Here is a 20,071-nt window from a genome sequence, read left to right as displayed (position 1 = left end):
CACTTATAGGAAGTCTGAAAAACACTTTCAGTAGAAGATCTCCTATAAATAAATAAAAACTCCCATAGACAAATAAATAAATACATAAATACCATTGCATGTGATCACGACAGTAATTGCACATGCATATGTGTCACGACAGCACATAGACTGCACATGCATTTCACAGTAATTGCAATTCATGTGCAAATAGAGGAGCCCTTACAAAAGGAAAAAAAGAAAAACCTTATATTCTTAACAAAAGTAAAAAAATAAATGAAACAAAAATGTACAATGATAAAACAACTTTTATAAACTCAAAACGAAAAACAATTCTAATCTGCTACAGGATACAATTATCAACATTACAATTTAGTAGTAGTGTTATAGCCACAGTGTTGTTCCCCATTGTAAGTTCTCTTGTCCTAAATGTACAGTCGTGAACTTGAATGTATTGTTTCATGTATTGTTACTTTGGTAAAGCGGAGAGGATGTCCGTGCTCTGATTGGAGAATCAAACTAACGCTCAGCCGACCAATCAGAAGTCAGCACTGCTGCTATATATACCGCCTGTGAGCGGCCACAGAGAACAGTTTCTCCCTCGTGTGAAATCATCTGATACTACAAACATGTCTGGAAGAGGAAAGGGCGCCGGTAAAGCCAGAGCAAAGGCAAAGAGCCGCTCCTCCAGAGCCGGGCTGCAGTTCCCCGTGGGCCGTGTGCACAGGCTGCTGAGGAAGGGTAACTACGCCCAGCGCGTCGGAGCCGGAGCTCCCGTCTACCTGGCCGCGGTGCTCGAGTACCTGACCGCTGAGATCCTGGAGTTGGCCGGTAACGCCGCCAGAGACAACAAGAAGACCAGGATCATCCCCCGCCACCTGCAGCTGGCCGTCCGCAACGACGAGGAGCTGAACAAGCTGCTGGGAGGAGTGACCATCGCCCAGGGAGGCGTGCTGCCCAACATCCAGGCCGTGCTCCTGCCCAAGAAGACCGAGAAGGCCAAGTAAAGCCAGACCCGGATAACAACACAACGGCTCTTTTAAGAGCCACCCACTCCAGAGAAGGAAACAAAACTGTTGCCTGATTTCTAACTGAAACTTGTTTGCAGGTCAACTTGTCCACATTTTAGTGACTTACAAATGGGTGAGAATATGTCAAACATGGCAAAGAAAATAATTGTCAAACGTCTCACTGGTCAAAACTAACAGTGATGAATTGGTCAAATCCCAAAACTAAAAGCCTGTTAAATATTCCAACAACCGAATTGAATTAAACCATATAAATTATAAAGTGCTGTGATTTCAGGTACTCTTGAGTCTTGTTTTGCTTTGTCTATCCAAAAGTTAAAACTTGTCTAAATCCAGTTAAATGCCATATTATCTTCGCTCTCTAGTGGTGGATTTGATCACTGACGGTCATTTAACTGTGAATTCAAGTCACAGACAAAGCTCCCATTTATATATATATATATATATATTACATTTTTTTACGATTAAATAAACACAATTTTGATTGTTTTGTTTCATTTAGCAAAACCCTACACACAATTAGCACAACCACAAACCCAATTAGCAAAACACCTTAGCTCCTTTGCAAAATGAACCACTCTTGTAAAAACTCTTCACTAATTGATCAAAACCATATTTTTTTACCATATGAAACACACATGTTGCATATGACTTATCTATGTTTGCACCAGTTACACACCAGTTACACACCAGATACACACAAGTTACACACCAGATACACACAAGTTACACACCAGTTACACACCAGATACACTCCAGTTACACACCAGATACACACCAGATACACACAAGTTACACACCAGTTACACACCAGATACACTCCAGTTACACACCAGTTACACACCAGATACACACCAGTTACACACCAGATACACACAAGTTACACACCAGTTACACACCAGATACACTCCAGTTACACACCAGTTACACACCAGATACACACCAGTTACACACCAGATACACACAAGTTACACACCAGTTACACACCAGATACACTCCAGTTACACACCAGTTACACACCAGTTACACACCAGATACACACCAGTTACACACCAGTTACACACCAGATACACACCAGTTACACACCAGTTACACTCCAGATACACACCAGTTACACACCAGATACACTCCAGTTACACACCAGTTACACACCAGATACACACCAGTTACACACCAGTTACACACCAGATGGGTGTGGTCATTTGGCTCATGGGTGTGGTCATTTGGCACATGGGTGTGGTCATTTGACAGTCAGTGCTTTAGCATTGCAAAGAAGTGACATTTTGATAAACTTCTGTGTCTTAAATACATACAAGTGTGTTCAGTGTTGTAAATCACTGTGTGTGTTGTTTTGCACAAAGTGTGAACTGACTTATTGTGTTACAGTGGTGCAGATCTGAGGCCCAGTTTTGCTCCTTGACTGTAAGGTTTTGATAATTGGGCTAAACTTTAGATTTTAGTGTTTATTCAATAGTAAAAACAACTATAATATTAGTTAAAGTTTGTAGATCCCACAGGCACTTCTGTGAAAGAACTGTGTTTGTTAATTGTGTGGTTTGCAGTTATTTTTGTTGAGTTGTTTAATACACAGTAAAGTACCATCAGTGATGAGATCAACTGCTTTGAAAATACATTTACTGTATCAGAAAACAAAATAAACACGTGTTCTAACTAAGAAAGGGTTAGGGTCAATTACAGAATTCACAGACTGGGAAATGCTTTGGCATCAAAGGTGCAACATACAATGTAAAATATATGAAAAAGGGAATGCATAATATTTTGTATTTACAAACAACTGGATTGAAGCTATGAATTTACCTTGTAATTATTTCTTGTGATTTAGTAAGAATTGAGCATTATTATCAATATGTGTACTTTTGGTTTTATTAAATGATAGTTCTGAATTTAGTAGTTTCATCTGAGATTTTCTTTTCTTTTTTTTTATTTAGATATTTTAGAAATCCTTTAGTTCTTTATTTCAATATTTCCCAGAGGAATTGTAAAAGAGAAAACACCACTTCTTATAATCCACCAATCAGCTTCGAGGAACAGCACAGCTTATCTGCATGAGGCTTGCTTTAAACCGCGGGGCGGCGCGCTCTCAAGTCATTCGTCCGTCTGTCCTCAGAACAGCTCACGATGCCTGAACCCGCCAAGGCCGCGCCCAAGAAGGGCTCCAAGAAAGCCGTGACCAAGACCGCTGGGAAAGGCGGCAAGAAGAGGAGAAAGTCCAGGAAGGAGAGCTACGCCATCTACGTGTACAAGGTGCTGAAGCAGGTCCACCCCGACACCGGCATCTCCTCCAAGGCCATGGGCATCATGAACTCTTTCGTCAACGACATCTTCGAGAGGATCGGCGGAGAGGCCTCCCGCCTGGCGCACTACAACAAGCGCTCCACCATCACCTCCAGAGAGATCCAGACCGCCGTGCGCCTCCTGCTGCCCGGAGAGCTGGCCAAGCACGCCGTGTCCGAGGGCACCAAGGCCGTGACCAAGTACACCAGCTCCAAGTAAACCCCAGTGTGCTCCAACCTTTCAACAACGGCCCTTCTCAGGGCCACCCACATCTGACAAAGATGAACGTCTACCACTTGCTTTTATATATGTGTATATATATATAATTAGATAAGAGGTCTCCACCCAGAGTAAAATTAGGTTGGTTAAACCGCTCTAAATTTGCAACGTCTGGTTAAATTCAAAGATTGTTTGACGGACTTGAAATGAATCATGCTCTGAATAAAGCAGTAAACTAAATATGTAAAGTTAGTTACTGGAGTGTTATACTCTATTGTAAATGGAAATGTTAAGTATTCATTCACAAATGTTACAACCTCGTAGATGAGCATATTTAATGTAGGCCCATATTATTAATAATGTATATACTTAGATTTTTGTGAAATGTTTCAAAAGTGGAAAGATGAGCACTTACGCACTTTATTGTGGAGTTAATTGTATGCTGTGAATGAACAGTATTTTCATTTAAGTGAAAGGGCATCGTTTTTCAGTTTGTTAATATCGTGAGAAATGTGTACGTTTTTTTCTTTTAAGACTAAAAAAAGCAAAAGTATTGTTCTGCGTAAACGACCTTTGGGAGGCACGTTCCTATTGGTGGAAGAACGGCCACGCCCACAGACTGTCTTCACCTGCGTCCGCAAAAGCAGGATAAACACCATTGGAGCGGCCGTTAGAGCCACATCTGACTCTTCCACCAAGAAACAGTAAACATGAGTGGACGCGGCAAAGGAGGAAATGTTTAGTCTGAACCCTGGACAGCTCTGGGTGCGCTTAAAATTCTGCGGCGGAGGGGCTCCTCCAAGCCGCGATTATGTAGGAGAGACGCTGTTGCTCGAATCCTGCTGGATCAATGCAGCAAACGTTTATTCTTTCATTGCTCTTCCCAACAAAAAGGACTTTGAAATCTGCTTCTACGATGAGACGCCGCTCAGGCGATTCCTGGAAATATACACCGCTAAACATAAAGAACAAAAATGGAAAGACTGGACTGTGGAGTCCTCAATTCAGATTGACACAACTAACATTATAGTGAAATTCTGGACCGGCCGCATCGCGGATCAGGACATCGCGCTGTACCTGCGCAGATTCTGCAATATAATCCAAATGTCCAAACCAGTGGATAAATTTGGCATTTGGTACGGAATACGGAAATATAAAGTTAAACTGTTGAAAGACTCTAATGGACATTATGTTAATATTCCTAACTCCATCTCACTCGGTCCCTACAACGGCCGCATCATCTACCCCGGACAGATCAACTCCTGCTTCATCTGTCAGTCCCTCGACCATCAGGTGAGACAATGTCCACTGGTGAAGTGCTGGAGATGTGGGAATAATGGACACAAGGCCAAGGACTGTGAGTCTGAAGCTCTGTGCTCCCTGTGTGGGGAACATGGTCACACATATTTCACCTGCCCCAGCTCACACTACAATAAGTCCAAAGCACCTCCCACAAATACACAAGCAGACACTGATAACACCCGGATGTCTTATGCACAAGCCGCAACAGTCCAGCCATCCAATCTGACCACAGAGCAGCCTGTTACAAAGCCACTCCACAGCAAACAACCCAGACCTAGGCCCAGCTCCACATCTGAGCATCCTGACCCCCGCCCGCCTCTGCCGCCCTCTAGAGGCTCGGAGGTGCAGCGCCAGCCAGGGATCTCTCGAGGCGCCTCCACTGAGCACAGTGACCGGTCCGAACAGCCGCCGACTGCGACCAGTGGCACCGGGAATTCGCCTGAACGCAGTGCCCGGCCTAAAAAACCGCCGCCTGTGATCAGTGCGCAGCCTGGTAAAACCAAGCCGCCGGAGACCAGCTCTCGACCCGCTTCTACTAAGCTCCCTCCTGGAGCCAACGTAAATATAACCATCTCCAAGCCGACACCAGAGATCTGTGCCCGGCCTCCTGACCCGCCCTCCAACTGTCCGGAGCAGGATTTACACTCCGAACCACTAATAATTGATGAGTCCGACTCTACGCACTCAAATATGCCCCCGTTACCATCCTCAGACGACTCCCACGACCCCCAGGGTGAAGGTGAGGAGTCTTCACTAAGTATCTCTGAAAGTGATCATGAGCAGCAATACGAGAGTGCGAGTGAGAGCCCGAGCTCTGAGATTAGCTCTGCCTCAGAGATCCAGAGCAGCAGCTCTCCTCTGCCCCCTGAGAGGGTTCAATCCGACTCCTCTGTCACCCCAGAAGGTATTTATCCCCCCACTGATTTTATCCTGGTGAACGGGAAACGTAAGAAGAAAAGATCCAGAAACAGTAACAATAAGAAAGTTGATAATAAAGTCTCCCCTGACATTAAACCCCAATGACAACTCTAACTGTGGCCACATGGAACCTGAGAGGGATCCAGTCGACCAAATGTAGACAACCCAAAATAGACTTCCTGTTAAAAACAAACTATGATGTATTGTGTTTACAAGAGTTGCGCCTAAAAACTCCAAATGACGTGGAAGATGTCAATAATCTTTGGAAAAAAGGGAAATCTGTTGTGTCCATTGGGGAGGAAAGTGCTGATGGTGTTGGGATATTTTTTAAAAATGATGATGTTGAAATGATAAAACAAAGGGTCCTAATGCCTGGAAGGCTCCTGTTGGTAGACTGTTTTTATAGAAATAACAAATATAGAATTATCAATGTTTACACTGCACAGGCAAGACATAGCAAATGTACATTATTCCGGAAGTTAAAAGAATGTTTACTTGTTAGTTATAATGTAATTTTATGTGGTGATTTTAATACTGTGACAGACGTGAAAGACAGAATAGCAAACACTCCAACACAAATGACCAAAGAGGGAAAACTTTTAAAAGATGTCACTGAAGATTTAATTGATGTTTACAGAGCACTGTACCCCAATAATATTGATTTTACACGTTTCGACACCAAAACCAAAACTCGAATTGATCGTATTTATACTTCTTCAAATATTAAAGCCTTTAACTACAAAACAATATTAACTGAATTCTCTGACCACTTGATCGTCCAGACGTCACTCACTCACGGCCCGTCTGAACAGAAAGGATACTGGAAAGTTAATCAATGTTTTCAAAATCTACATGCAATAAATGAAATAAAACTAGAAATCCATAGAATAATCTCTTTAAAATGTTTAACCAACTCTTACATCTCTCTCTGGGAAATGTTTAAATCAAGAATTAAACGTTTTCTTAAAAATCAAAGTAAAGAATTAAACAAAATAAAAAATGCATATTATGAAAATTTAATTACTGAGTACATAAATCTGAAACACAATCCTGATAATAATGATGATGATATAACTAAGATCAAAGAAATAAAATCTCAGATTAAACATATTAATTCTGAATTATTATTTAACATAACTAAAACAACAAATATTGACAATAACGGAAATATTGATCAAGCTGTTTTAAATTACACCAAAGAATTAAAAGATAAATTTATTGCTTCTGTCCAAGCCCCAAATGGCTCCATTATTTCTGAAGAGAAAGAAAAACGTGAAACAATAAAACTAATATGTGCAGAAAACTACAAAAGAATAAACCCAAAATATTTCGATGTTCAAACAATATTAAGAGACGTCCCCACGTACAGCCACCTGGACTTCAACCCGCTCACTCAAGAAATACAAGAGTCAGAAGTCAAACAGGCAATTTTACAACTAAATCGAGGAAAATGTCCTGGTCCAGATGGACTTTCCTCTGAATTATATCAATTATTTGTAAATGATATAAGTGAACTTTTAACTCGTGTGTATAATGAGGGTCTGTCCCGGGACTGTTTGGGGGACACTCTCTACGAAGGGGTCATGAATTTACTGTATAAAAAAGGAGACAAATGTGACATCAATAACTACAGGCACTTAACAATCATGAATACTGATTATAAAATACTGGCAAAAATTATTGTAAATAGAATGAACGATTTACTCGAAGAAATAATTGAAAAGGAACAAACGTGTGCGATTAAAGGGCGGGTCATGTGGGACAATCTATGCACTTTAAGAGAAGTTTTGAATTTAAATAAGGAAGACCAGAATTTTTATGTTTTAGGCCTAGACCAAAAAAAAGCCTTTGATTTTGTGTCACAGGAATATTTATGGCACGTATTGTCTAGATATGGTTTTCCTACAGAATTTATTAATATGATCAAATGTTTGTACTTTAAATCCACTGTATGTGTTAATGTAAATGGTGTTTTAACTAAATCGTTCAATGTGTGTCGTGGGGTAAAACAAGGATGTCCTCTGAGTGCAGCACTTTACGTTATAGCCATTAATCCACTAATATCCACTATCAATAAATGTACAAATATCGAAGGAATAGATCTTCATGACTCGTTTAAAGTTAAAGCCATGGCCTATGCAGATGACATCACTGTGATTATTCAAAACCAAACGGAAGTAGAACACTTAAACTCAATTCTTAAAATCTATGAAAATGCTTCAGGCGCGAAACTAAATCTCAATAAAACTGAAGCCGTCTGGATCGGAGAGGAAAACAGAAAAGTCATTATAAACATAAACCCTCAAGAAGAAATCAGAGTATTAGGACTAATCATATGCAACAACAGCTCTGACAGAAACTGGAAACTAAAAACTGATCAAACGAAAGAAGAATTTAAAAAATGGGAAAACAAAAAGACGACTTACCAACTAAGAATAAATATAATTAAAATGTTTATTCTCTCAAAACTAATATTCCTAGCTACAATCTTTCCTCCTCCAAAACAAACTGTACAACATCTAACTAAACTGTGTGTAAACTTCATCTGGGGCACGACTCGTGAAGTGACAAAACGACATTTATTATTTAAAGATAAAAGTGTCGGCGGTTTAGGAGCAACTAATTTGGAAGTTAAATTTACAATAACCTTCATAAAAAACACTTCCCTGGCCATTGCCCGAGGTGCTCCTTGGGTGGGGGACCTCAAACTGTGGAAAAGGCGGTTTGGGAGGGCACGTAAAGGCCCCGCTTACAAACTTCTATACGGTGATTTTACTGACAAACATAAACTGGATTTTAATGGATTAACTTCTAAAATGCTGTACAATTTAATAATAGAAACACTTTATGGGGACATGCTGATTTTTAAACAATTAACAGAAAATCAATCTATAAATGTAATAAAACGATTAAATAAATGCTCTGAACAAAGCATCAGAGACAAAAGGTGGCTAATGGCAGTGAACAGACTCCCTGTGCGAGCTGTTGTGTCGTGGAGCTGTTATGTGACAACTAAATTATGTCCCATGCCCAATTGTGAAGAGGAAGAGACTCTGGAGCACCTTCTCATGGACTGTTATAGAACTAAGGAAATATGGGACCGTCTAAAAACAATAGGACTCAATTTCCACTTGAATTACTGCTCCGTGGTGTACGCTCACTTACAGGAATCCTTCACCCCAAAGCGAACAGAACTTTTTCAGCTCATCATCTCCATCTGTACAATTCAGATCTGGAAAACACGGACAAAGTGTATCTTTCAACAAACTTTTATTAACAGTTCAACTGTATTCAGACAGATAATCACTGAACTCAAGAGACGAAGGACACTCAACACGTCCTTTTCCTGGGACATCTTGAATTTATAATTGTATTTGTATTTGTACATAGATATGTACTTCTGAAATTTTGTATACACTGTAAATTTATGTAAACATGTGAAACTTTAATAAAGTTGTTTAAAAACGCAAAGGAGGAAAAGGACTCGGTAAAGGAGGCGCCAAGCGCCACCGCAAAGTTCTCCGTGACAACATCCAGGGCATCACCAAGCCCGCTATCCGCCGTCTGGCTCGCCGCGGCGGCGTGAAGCGTATCTCCGGTCTGATCTACGAGGAGACCCGCGGAGTGCTCAAGGTTTTCCTGGAGAACGTGATCCGTGACGCCGTCACCTACACCGAGCACGCCAAGAGGAAGACCGTGACCGCCATGGACGTGGTGTACGCCCTGAAGAGACAGGGCCGCACTCTGTACGGCTTCGGAGGTTAAACGACACTTGACTGAACACGACAACAACAACAACGGCTCTTTTAAGAGCCACACACATGTGCAGAAGAGCATTATCTTTTCTCATGGTTACACCTCGTTTGATCCTAAATTATTAAAACTGGAAAAAGTAGAATAAAACCTTAGATCTACAGCGTGGCTATGAACTGTCTCAGATATATATTGTATTTTATATATATATATATATATATATATAAATGGGAGCTCTATCTGTGACTTAAATTCACAGATAAATGACCAGTGATCACATCCACCACCAGAGAGTGAAGATAATATGGGATTTAACTGGATTTAGACAGTTTTAACTTCTGGATATAAAGACAAAACAAGACTCAAGAGTACCTGAAATCACAGCCCTTTATCATTTATATGGTGATTATATGGATGAAATGGACTGAACTGAAGTAACTGGACATTTACAAAATGAAAAGACCAACTTTAGCAGTGAACCTGAAAATGGGCACTTGGAGGTAATATTGAATGTACTGGTCAACTAAATGTATTAGAACAAAATCATAACTTGATTTTGGGCCCAAAATGAGTCCAAGACATTGTAACATCTTTCTGTTGTCTTTAGTCCACATCCAGAGCTGTCACAGCCCAGACAACCCCCTCTGCTCAAAACAATCTTCTGCTTCTTTATGCATTATCTCCCCCCGGGATGGTAAATAAGTTGGGAAGTATGAACCCGCCCAAACGTTATGAACCTGAGACTGGCCGTTGGATATGGGCCTGAGTCCGTCAATCGATCATGTTTATATGTTTGCAGACTGTGAGGATGCAGAGTTTACAACCGGCCACTAGAGGCCTGTATAGTCCAAGCTCAGGGAGCCGAGTAAAAGACCTGAGGACGGGCGAGCAGAGAGTGTGGAGCACGGGACGTAACATCGATTAGTTTATACCTGGCAAAACATTCCATTTCCATAGCATTTATTACACGGCCCTCAGACCCACGGCCCTCAGATCCACGGCCCTCAGACCCACGGCCCTCAGAGGCCCTCAGACCCACGGCCCTCAGATCCACGGCCCTCAGAGGCCCTCAGAGGCCCTCAGACCCACGGCCCTCAGAGGCCCTCAGACCCACGGCCCTCAGACCCACGGCCCTCAGACCCACGGCCCTCAGAGGCCCTCAGACCCACGGCCCTCAGGCCCGTGGTGGTCATCAGTTTGATGATATGTTCAGTTATTAAACTCATGGATCATAGTTTTACGCCTGTAGGTTATTCGAGGCATTTGGGCTCACCCACGGCACCTCGCCCGTTCACGTCACCTACACGCGCTCTGATTGGTCTAGACCAGGGGGGTCAAACTCAATTGGGTCGCGGGCCGAACACAACGTAAAAAATAAAACAATACAAAATATAAGAAATAAATAGCTTTATAAAGCCTACGCTGTTTTTCAAGCAATTACTGGATCAATTAAAAGAAATTACAAACACGTTTGTTCTCATAAACTGAAATGTATTTAGAAAAACAAGTGTCATTTCACCAACTCTGAGCTTCAGTTTATGAGCATCACAACTTCAGAGTTGATCTACAGAGATAAACATTTAGTCTATTGTTAAATATAGTTAAATATTGTATTTGAATTAACAAAATAAACTTCTCAAGATCTAAAAAAACCTTTTAAAAGTACTAAGTAACATTTCCACTTCTGTGTAGTTCTCTGTAGTTCTCTGTAGTTCTCTGTAGTCATCTGTAGTTCTCTGTAGTTCTCTGTAGTCCTCTGTAGTTCTCTGTAGTTCTCTGTAGTCATCTGTAGTCCTCTGTAGTCCTCTGTAGTTCTCTGTAGTTCTCTGTAGTTCTCTGTAGTCATCTGTAGTTCTCTGTAGTTCTCTGTAGTCATCTGTAGTTCTCTGTAGTCATCTGTAGTCCTCTGTAGTTCTCTGTAGTCATCTGTAGTTCTCTGTAGTTCTCTGTAGTCATCTGTAGTCCTCTCTAGTCCTCTGTAGTTCTCTGTAGTCATCTGTAGTCCTCTGTAGTTCTCTGTAGTCATCTGTAGTCCTCTGTAGTCCTCTGTAGTTCTCTGTAGTTCTCTGTAGTCATCTGTAGTTCTCTGTAGTCATCTGTAGTCCTCTGTAGTTCTCTGTAGTCATCTGTAGTTCTCTGTAGTTCTCTGTAGTCCTCTGTAGTCATCTGTAGTCCTCTGTAGTTCTCTGTAGTCCTCTGTAGTTCTCTGTAGTTCTCTGTAGTCCTCTGTAGTTCTCTGTAGTCATCTGTAGTCCTCTGTAGTTCTCTGTAGTCATATGTAGTTCTCTGTAGTTATATGTAGTCATCTGTAGTTCTCTGTAGTTCTCTGTAGTTCTCTGTAGTCCTCTGTAGTTCTCTGTAGTCCTCTGTAGTTCGCTGTAGTCATCTGTAGTCCTATGTAGTTCTCTGTAGTCCTCTGTAGTTCTCTGTAGTCCTCTGTAGTCCTCTGTAGTTCTCTGTAGTCCTCTGTAGTTCTCTGTAGTCATATGTAGTTCTCTGTAGTTCTCTGTAGTTCTCTGTAGTCATCTGTAGTTCTCTGTAGTTCTCTGTAGTCCTCTGTAGTTCTCTGTAGTTCTCTGTAGTTCTCTGTAGTCCTCTGTAGTTCTCTGTAGTTCTCTGTAGTTCTCTGTAGTCCTCTGTAGTTCTCTGTAGTCCTCTGTAGTTCTCTGTAGTTCTCTGTAGTCATCTGTAGTCCTCTGTAGTTCTCTGTAGTTATCTGTATCATCTGTAGTCCTTTGTAGTTCTCTGTAGTCCTCTGTAGTTCTCTGTAGTTCTCTGTAGTCCTCTGTAGTTCTCTGTAGTCATCTGTAGTCCTCTGTAGTTCTCTGTAGTTCTCTGTAGTTCTCTGTAGTTCTCTGTAGTCATCTGTAGTCCTCTGTAGTCCTCTGTAGTTCTCTGTAGTTCTCCGTAGTTCTCTGTAGTTCTCTGTAGTTCTCTGTAGGTCTCTGTAGTTCTCTGTAGTTCTCTGTAGTTTTCTGTAGTTCTCTGTAGTCATCTGTAGTCCTCTGTAGTTCTCTGTAGTCATCTGTAGTTCTCTGTAGTTCTCTGTAGTCATCTGTAGTTCTCTGTAGTTCTCTGTAGTTCTCTGTAGTCATCTGTAGTCCTCTGTAGTTCTCTGTAGTCATCTGTAGTTCTCTGTAGTTCTCTGTAGTCATCTGTAGTTCTCTGTAGTCATCTGTAGTCCTCTGTAGTTCTCTGTAGTCATCTGTAGTTCTCTGTAGTTCTCTGTAGTCCTCTGTAGTCCTCTGTAGTCCTCTGTAGTCCTCTGTAGTCCTCTGTAGTTCTCTGTAGTCATCTGTAGTCCTCTGTAGTTCTCTGTAGTCATCTGTAGTCCTCTGTAGTCCTCTGTAGTTCTCTGTAGTTCTCTGTAGTCATCTGTAGTTCTCTGTAGTCATCTGTAGTCCTCTGTAGTTCTCTGTAGTCATCTGTAGTTCTCTGTAGTTCTCTGTAGTTCTCTGTAGTCCTCTGTAGTCATCTGTAGTCCTCTGTAGTTCTCTGTAGTCCTCTGTAGTTCTCTGTAGTTCTCTCTAGTCCTCTGTAGTTCTCTGTAGTCATCTGTAGTCCTCTGTAGTTCTCTGTAGTCATATGTAGTTCTCTGTAGTTCTCTGTAGTCATCTGTAGTTCTCTGTAGTTCTCTGTAGTTCTCTGTAGTCCTCTGTAGTTCTCTGTAGTCCTCTGTAGTTCTCTGTAGTCATCTGTAGTCCTATGTAGTTCTCTGTAGTTCTCTGTAGTCCTCTGTAGTTCTCTGTAGTCCTCTGTAGTCCTCTGTAGTTCTCTGTAGTCCTCTGTAGTTCTCTGTAGTCATATGTAGTTCTCTGTAGTTCTCTGTAGTTCTCTGTAGTCATCTGTAGTTCTCTGTAGTTCTCTGTAGTTCTCTGTAGTCCTCTGTAGTTCTCTGTAGTTCTCTGTAGTTCTCTGTAGTCCTCTGTAGTTATCTGTAGTTCTCTGTAGTTCTCTGTAGTCCTCTGTAGTTCTCTGTAGTCCTCTGTAGTTCTCTGTAGTTCTCTGTAGTCATCTGTAGTCCTCTGTAGTTCTCTGTAGTTCTCTGTATCATCTATAGTTCTCTGTAGTCATCTGTAGTCCTCTGTAGTTCTCTGTAGTTCTCTGTAGTTCTCTGTAGTCCTCTGTAGTCCTCTGTAGTTCTCTGTAGTTCTCTGTAGTTCTCTGTAGTTCTCTGTAGTTCTCTGTAGGTCTCAGTAGTTCTCTGTAGTTCTCTGTAGTTCTCTGTAGTTCTCTGTAGTTTTCTGTAGTTCTCTGTAGTCATCTGTAGTCCTCTGTAGTTCTCTGTAGTTCTCTGTAGGTCTCTGTAGTTCTCTGTAGTCCTCTGTAGTTCTCTGTAGTTATCTGTAGTTATCTGTAGGTCTCTGTAGTCCTCTGTAGTTCTCTGTAGTTCTCTGTAGTCCTCTGTAGTTCTCTGTAGTCCTCTGTAGTTCTCTGTAGTTCTCTGTATTCCTCTGTAGTTCTCTGTAGTTCTCTGTAGTTCTCTGTAGTTCTCTGTAGTCATCTGTAGTCCTCTGTAGTCCTCTGTAGTTCTCTGTAGTCATCTGTAGTTCTCTGTAGTTCTCTGTAGTCCTCTGTAGTTCTCTGTAGTCCTCTGTAGTTCTCTGTAGTTATCTGTAGTTCTCTGTAGTCCTCTGTAGTTCTCTGTAGTCATCTGTAGTCCTCTGTAGTTCTCTGTAGTCATCTGTAGTTCTCTGTAGTTCTCTGTAGTTCTCTGTAGTTCTCTGTAGTCATCTGTAGTTCTCTGTAGTTCTCTGTAGTCCTCTGTAGTTCTCTGTAGTTCTCTGTAGTTCTCTGTAGTTCTCTGTAGTTCTCTGTAGTCATCTGTAGTCCTCTGTAGTCCTCTGTAGTTATCTGTAGTTCTCTGTAGTTCTCTGTAGTCATCTGTAGTCCTCTGTAGTTCTCTGTAGTCATCTGTAGTTCTCTGTAGTTCTCTGTAGTCATCTGTAGTTCTCTGTAGTCATCTGTAGTCCTCTGTAGTTCTCTGTAGTCATCTGTAGTTCTCTGTAGTTCTCTGTAGTCATCTGTAGTCCTCTGTAGTCCTCTGTAGTTCTCTGTAGTCATCTGTAGTCCTCTGTAGTTCTCTGTAGTCATCTGTAGTCCTCTGTAGTCCTCTGTAGTTCTCTGTAGTTCTCTGTAGTCATCTGTAGTTCTCTGTAGTCATCTGTAGTCCTCTGTAGTTCTCTGTAGTCATCTGTAGTTCTCTGTAGTTCTCTGTAGTCCTCTGTAGTCATCTGTAGTCCTCTGTAGTTCTCTGTAGTCCTCTGTAGTTCACTGTAGTTCTCTGTAGTCCTCTGTAGTTCTCTGTAGTCATCTGTAGTCCTCTGTAGTTCTCTGTAGTCATATGTAGTTCTCTGTAGTTATCTGTAGTCATCTGTAGTTCTCTGTAGTTCTCTGTAGTTCTCTGTAGTCCTCTGTAGTTCTCTGTAGTTCTCTGTAGTTCTCTGTAGTTCTCTCTAGTCCTCTGTAGTTCTCTGTAGTCATCTGTAGTCCTCTGTAGTTCTCTGTAGTCATATGTAGTTCTCTGTAGTTCTCTGTAGTCATCTGTAGTTCTCTGTAGTTCTCTGTAGTTCTCTGTAGTCCTCTGTAGTTCTCTGTAGTCATCTGTAGTTCTCTGTAGTCATCTGTAGTCCTATGTAGTTCTCTGTAGTTCTCTGTAGTCCTCTGTAGTTCTCTGTAGTCCTCTGTAGTCCTCTGTAGTTCTCTGTAGTCCTCTGTAGTTCTCTGTAGTCATATTTAGTTCTCTGTAGTTCTCTGTAGTCCTCTGTAGTTCTCTGTAGTTCTCTGTAGTTCTCTGTAGTTCTCTGTAGTTCTCTGTAGTCCTCTGTAGTTCTCTGTAGTCCTCTGTAGTTCTCTGTAGTTCTCTGTAGTCATCTGTAGTCCTCTGTAGTTCTCTGTAGTTCTCTGTATCATCTGTAGTCCTTTGTAGTTCTCTGTAGTCCTCTGTAGTTCTCTGTAGTTCTCTGTAGTCCTCTGTAGTTCTCTGTAGTCATCTGTAGTCCTCTGTAGTTCTCTGTAGTTCTCTGTAGTTCTCTCTAGTTCTCTGTAGTCATCTGTAGTCCTCTGTAGTCCTCTGTAGTTTTCTGTAGTTCTCTGTAGGTCTCTGTAGTTCTCTGTAGTTCTCTGTAGGTCTCTGTAGTTCTCTGTAGTTCTCTGTAGTTTTCTGTAGTCATCTGTAGTCCTCTGTAGTTCTCTGTAGTTCTCTGTAGGTCTCTGTAGTTCTCTGTAGTCCTCTGTAGTTCTCTGTAGTTCTCTGTAGTTATCTGTAGGTCTCTGTAGTCCTCTGTTGTTCTCTGTAGTTCTCTGTAGTCCTCTGTAGTTCTCTGTAGTTCTCTGTATTCCTCTGTAGTTCTCTGTAGTTCTCTGTAGTTCTCTGTAGTTCTCTGTAGTCATCTGTAGTCCTCTGTAGTCCTCTGTAGTTCTCTGTAGTCATCTGTAGTTCTCTGTAGTTCTCTGTAGTCCTCTGTAGTCCTCTGTAGTTCTCTGTAGTCCTCTGTAGTTCTCTGTAGTTATCTGTAGTTCTCTGTAGTCCTCTGTAGTTCTCTGTAGTCCTCTGTAGTCCTCTGTAGTTCTCTGTAGTCATCTGTAGTTCTCTGTAGTTCTCTGTAGTTCTCTGTAGTCATCTGTAGTTCTCTGTAGTCCTCTGTAGTTCTCTGTAGTCATCTGTAGTTCTCTGTAGTTCTCTGTAGTCATCTGTAGTTCTCTGTAGTTCTCTGTAGTTCTCTGTAGTCATCTGTAGTTCTCTGTAGTTCTCTGTAGTCATCTGTAGTTCTCTGTAGTTCTCTGTAGTTCTCTGTAGTTATCTGTAGGTCTCTGTAGTCCTCTGTAGTTCTCTGTAGTTCTCTGTAGTCCTCTGTAGTTCTCTGTAGTTCTCTGTATTCCTCTGTAGTTCTCTGTAGTTCTCTGTAGTTCTCTGTAGTTCTCTGTAGTCATCTGTAGTTCTCTGTAGTTCTCTGTAGTTCTCTGTAGTCATCTGTAGTTCTCTGTAGTTCTCTGTAGTTCTCTTTACACCTGAACTGACTCACCATTAAACACAAACACACGTGGAGCGTTTAAGGAGGTTAAGTTTCGCCTCAGGCCTTGAAAATATAGAATAAGTTGCATGAGCCACAGTTTCCATCAAACCAAACTCTTTCTCAAATCGTGGGCCAAATATTATGTACAAAATAAAACAATACAAAATGGCCACTGGGGGAGTCTGCGACATGCTGCAGCGAGCCACGCCCTATCCAGATATTATAATAGATCCATGCATGATGATCTGGTGCCGACCATAACTTTATTCACACGTATTTACGACATAATAAGCATCATGTTTAGCATTTTGTGGCGCTGGCTTCTTCCTGGTGTATTTGTCGATACACTTATGATGCTAATGTAGACTTATTTATGTTTGTTTTTCAGTTTCATTCGAACTTTTCACACCACAATTGTAAATCATTGTAAGCTGTCTTGATCTGCGTTTCAAATACACAACTATTCAACGCGTAGAGAGCAGATCTGAGAGCAGTACAGTATCTGTGTTAGAGATAATTGTGATGTAGAATGTACCAGCTTTAGCTCACACTTCCAGGTTTGTTCTCTACTGTTATTGTCTGTGTTAAGGATAACTGTTGTGTTATTTTAACATAACGGTTGTGTTATTTTAACATAACTGTTGTGTTATTTTAACATAACTGTTGTGTTATTTTAACATAACTGTTGTGTTATTTTAACATAACTGTTGTGTTATTTTAACATAACTGTTGTGTTATTTTAACTTAACTGTTGTGTTATTTTAACATAACTGTTGTGTTGTTTTAACATAACTGTTGTGTTATTTTACCATAACTGTTGTGTTATTTACCTGCCTTCTCTTACACGGTTTGTATGTCTGCAGTGCTTCTTCATTGTTGTCATTAAATAGTTTTCCTGACATTTAGTGTATTTTTTCAGTTACCGTTGCTAAATATACTTTAACCCTTCGGGGTCCGAAGCTTTTTTGGCCGTTCTTGGGTACCTTCAATTTTGCCCTGATATACTACATTAAGAAATGTTTACCAGACCAATGTTGGGTATCTTTTTTCCAGCACAACCTCATCAATATGTTCAGTTAGTTTTTCACTTTGACATACTATTTCAACATACTGGACCTAAACACACACAGAAAACACAAAGTCTAGAAAAATTATGTTTTTTTCATTATAAAACCCTCAAACATGCTCAACCAAGCGTTTAAAAAGGTTCAAAGTGAACCACAAGGTGCAAATATGAACATATAAAAGTATTCTTGTGATATATACAAGCAATAAACAACTATTTACAATAAAAAGTTGCTAAATCCACAGGCGTTTTTCTATTTGTGCTACAACAGTTTCTGTCCAAAATGACAGAGAGCCACATCACAGGCCTTGTACTTCCATGTGAGTGATGTTCAGAAGGAGCTCTAAACCAGGTCTAAACCAGGACTAAACCAGGACTAAACCAGGACTAAACCAGGACTAAACCAGGTCTAAACCAGGTCTAAACCAGGACTAAACCAGGTCTAAACCAGGTATAAACCAGGTCTAAACCAGGACTAAACCAGGACTAAACCAGGTCTAAACCAGGTCTAAACCAGGTCTAAACCAGGACTAAACCAGGACTAAACCAGGTCTAAACAAGGACTAAACCAGGTCTAAACCAGGACTAAACCAGGTCTAAACCAGGACTAAACCAGGTCTAAACCAGGACTAAACCAGGACTAAACCAGGTCTAAACCAGGTCTAAACCAGGACTAAACCAGGACTAAACCAGGACTAAACCAGGTCAAAACCAGGTCTAAACCAGGACTAAACCAGGACTAAACCAGGACTAAACCAGGTCTAAACCAGGTCTAAACCAGGACTAAACCAGGACTAAACCAGGACTAAACCAGTTCTAAACCAGGACTAAACCAGGACTAAACCAGGTCAAAACCAGGACTAAACCAGGACTAAACCAGGACTAAACCAGGACCAAACCAGGTCTAAACCAGGACTAAACCAGGACTAAACCAGGACTAAACCAAGACTAAACCAGTTCTAAACCAGGACTAAACCAGGACTAAACCAGGTCTAAACCAGGACTAAACCAGGACTAAACCAGGACTAAACCAGGTCTAAACCAGGACTAAACCAGGTCTAAACCAGGTCTAAACCAGGTCTAAACCAGGACTAAACCAGGACTAAACCAGGTCTAAACAAGGACTAAACCAGGTCTAAACCAGGACTAAACCAGGTCTAAACCAGGACTAAACCAGGTCTAAACCAGGACTAAACCAGGACTAAACCAGGACTAAACCAGGACTAAACCAGGTGTAAACCAGGTCTAAACCAGGACTAAACCAGGACTAAACCAGGACTAAACCAGGTCAAAACCAGGTCTAAACCAGGACTAAACCAGGACTAAACCAGGACTAAACCAGGTCTAAACCAGGTCTAAACCAGGACTAAACCAGGACTAAACCAGGACTAAACCAGTTCTAAACCAGGACTAAACCAGGACTAAACCAGGTCAAAACCAGGACTAAACCAGGACTAAACCAGGACTAAACCAGGACCAAACCAGGTCTAAACCAGGACTAAACCAGGACTAAACCAGGACTAAACCAGGACTAAACCAGGTGTAAACCAGGTCTAAACCAGGACTAAACCAGGACTAAACCAGGACTAAACCAGGTCAAAACCAGGTCTAAACCAGGACTAAACCAGGACTAAACCAGGACTAAACCAGGTCTAAACCAGGTCTAAACCAGGACTAAACCAGGACTAAACCAGGACTAAACCAGTTCTAAACCAGGACTAAACCAGGACTAAACCAGGTCAAAACCAGGACTAAACCAGGACTAAACCAGGACTAAACCAGGACCAAACCAGGTCTAAACCAAGACTAAACCAGTTCTAAACCAGGACTAAACCAGGACTAAACCAGGTCTAAACCAGGACTAAACCAGGACTAAACCAGGACTAAACCAGGTCTAAACCAGGACTATTTGTCATGTGACTAATGTTTACATTACTCGTGTGCGTCCTGAACATCCGGGTTAGCACAAGCTAACGTTTTTTTCAGATCCTTTTTATCACAAAAGACGACAAAGTTATTATAATAAATGCAACGCGCGCATAAAAGAGCGCATATTTTTCCGCACATTTTTAATGGAATTGAAATGATCATTACTTCGGTTTTATTAGGTGGATTTACACAAAACTTTACTCAGACGTAGCATGTTCATGAGTGTGAGTTGGTGGGCGGAGCATGTTCATGAGTGTGAGTTGGTGGGCGGAGCATGTTCATGAGTGTGAGTTGGTGGGCGGAGCATGTTCATGAGTGTGAGTTGATGGGCGGAGCATGTTCATGAGTGTGAGTTGGTGGGCGGAGCATGTTCATGAGTGTGAGTTGGTGGGCGGAGCATGTTCATGAGTGTGAGTTGATGGGCGGAGCATGTTCATGAGTGAGTTGGTGGGCGGAGCATGTTCATGAGTGTGAGTTGGTGGGCGGAGCATGTTCATGAGTGTGAGTTGGTGGGCGGAGCATGTTCATGAGTGAGTTGGTGGGCGGAGCATGTTCATGAGTGTGAG

General features: G+C 41.5%; 2 protein-coding genes across 2 annotated transcripts; both read left to right on the top strand.

Annotated features, from left to right (window-relative positions):
* The first annotated feature begins 577 nt into the window (after positions 1 to 577).
* Positions 578 to 1,045, top strand: LOC140376597 (histone H2A-like). The gene has a single exon (XM_072462076.1). It carries the CDS (start codon positions 609 to 611, stop codon positions 984 to 986), a length of 378 nt encoding a protein of 125 aa, XP_072318177.1. The 5' UTR covers positions 578 to 608; the 3' UTR covers positions 987 to 1,045.
* Positions 1,046 to 3,129: 2,084 nt separating this feature from the next.
* LOC140376598 (histone H2B 1/2) lies at positions 3,130 to 3,698 on the top strand. Its single transcript, XM_072462077.1, has one exon. It carries the CDS (start codon positions 3,147 to 3,149, stop codon positions 3,519 to 3,521), a length of 375 nt encoding a protein of 124 aa, XP_072318178.1. The 5' UTR covers positions 3,130 to 3,146; the 3' UTR covers positions 3,522 to 3,698.
* Positions 3,699 to 20,071: the final 16,373 nt, after the last annotated feature.

Source organism: Eucyclogobius newberryi, unplaced genomic scaffold (assembly GCF_026437365.1).
Source record: "Eucyclogobius newberryi isolate DKJ021-1_F unplaced genomic scaffold, fEucNew1.0.hap1 SCAF_37, whole genome shotgun sequence".
NCBI classification, from domain to species: Eukaryota; Metazoa; Chordata; class Actinopteri; order Gobiiformes; family Gobiidae; genus Eucyclogobius; species Eucyclogobius newberryi.
The sequence above is the reverse complement of the archived record's forward strand: the minus strand, read 5'-3'. Positions and strand labels throughout refer to the sequence as shown.

Bases quoted from the DNA above. Each gene is read 5' to 3' on its own strand.
- LOC140376597 (XM_072462076.1), top strand. From the start codon at position 609: ATGTCTGGAAGAGGAAAGGGCGCCGGTAAAGCCAGAGCAAAGGCAAAG.
- LOC140376598 (XM_072462077.1), top strand. From the start codon at position 3,147: ATGCCTGAACCCGCCAAGGCCGCGCCCAAGAAGGGCTCCAAGAAAGCC.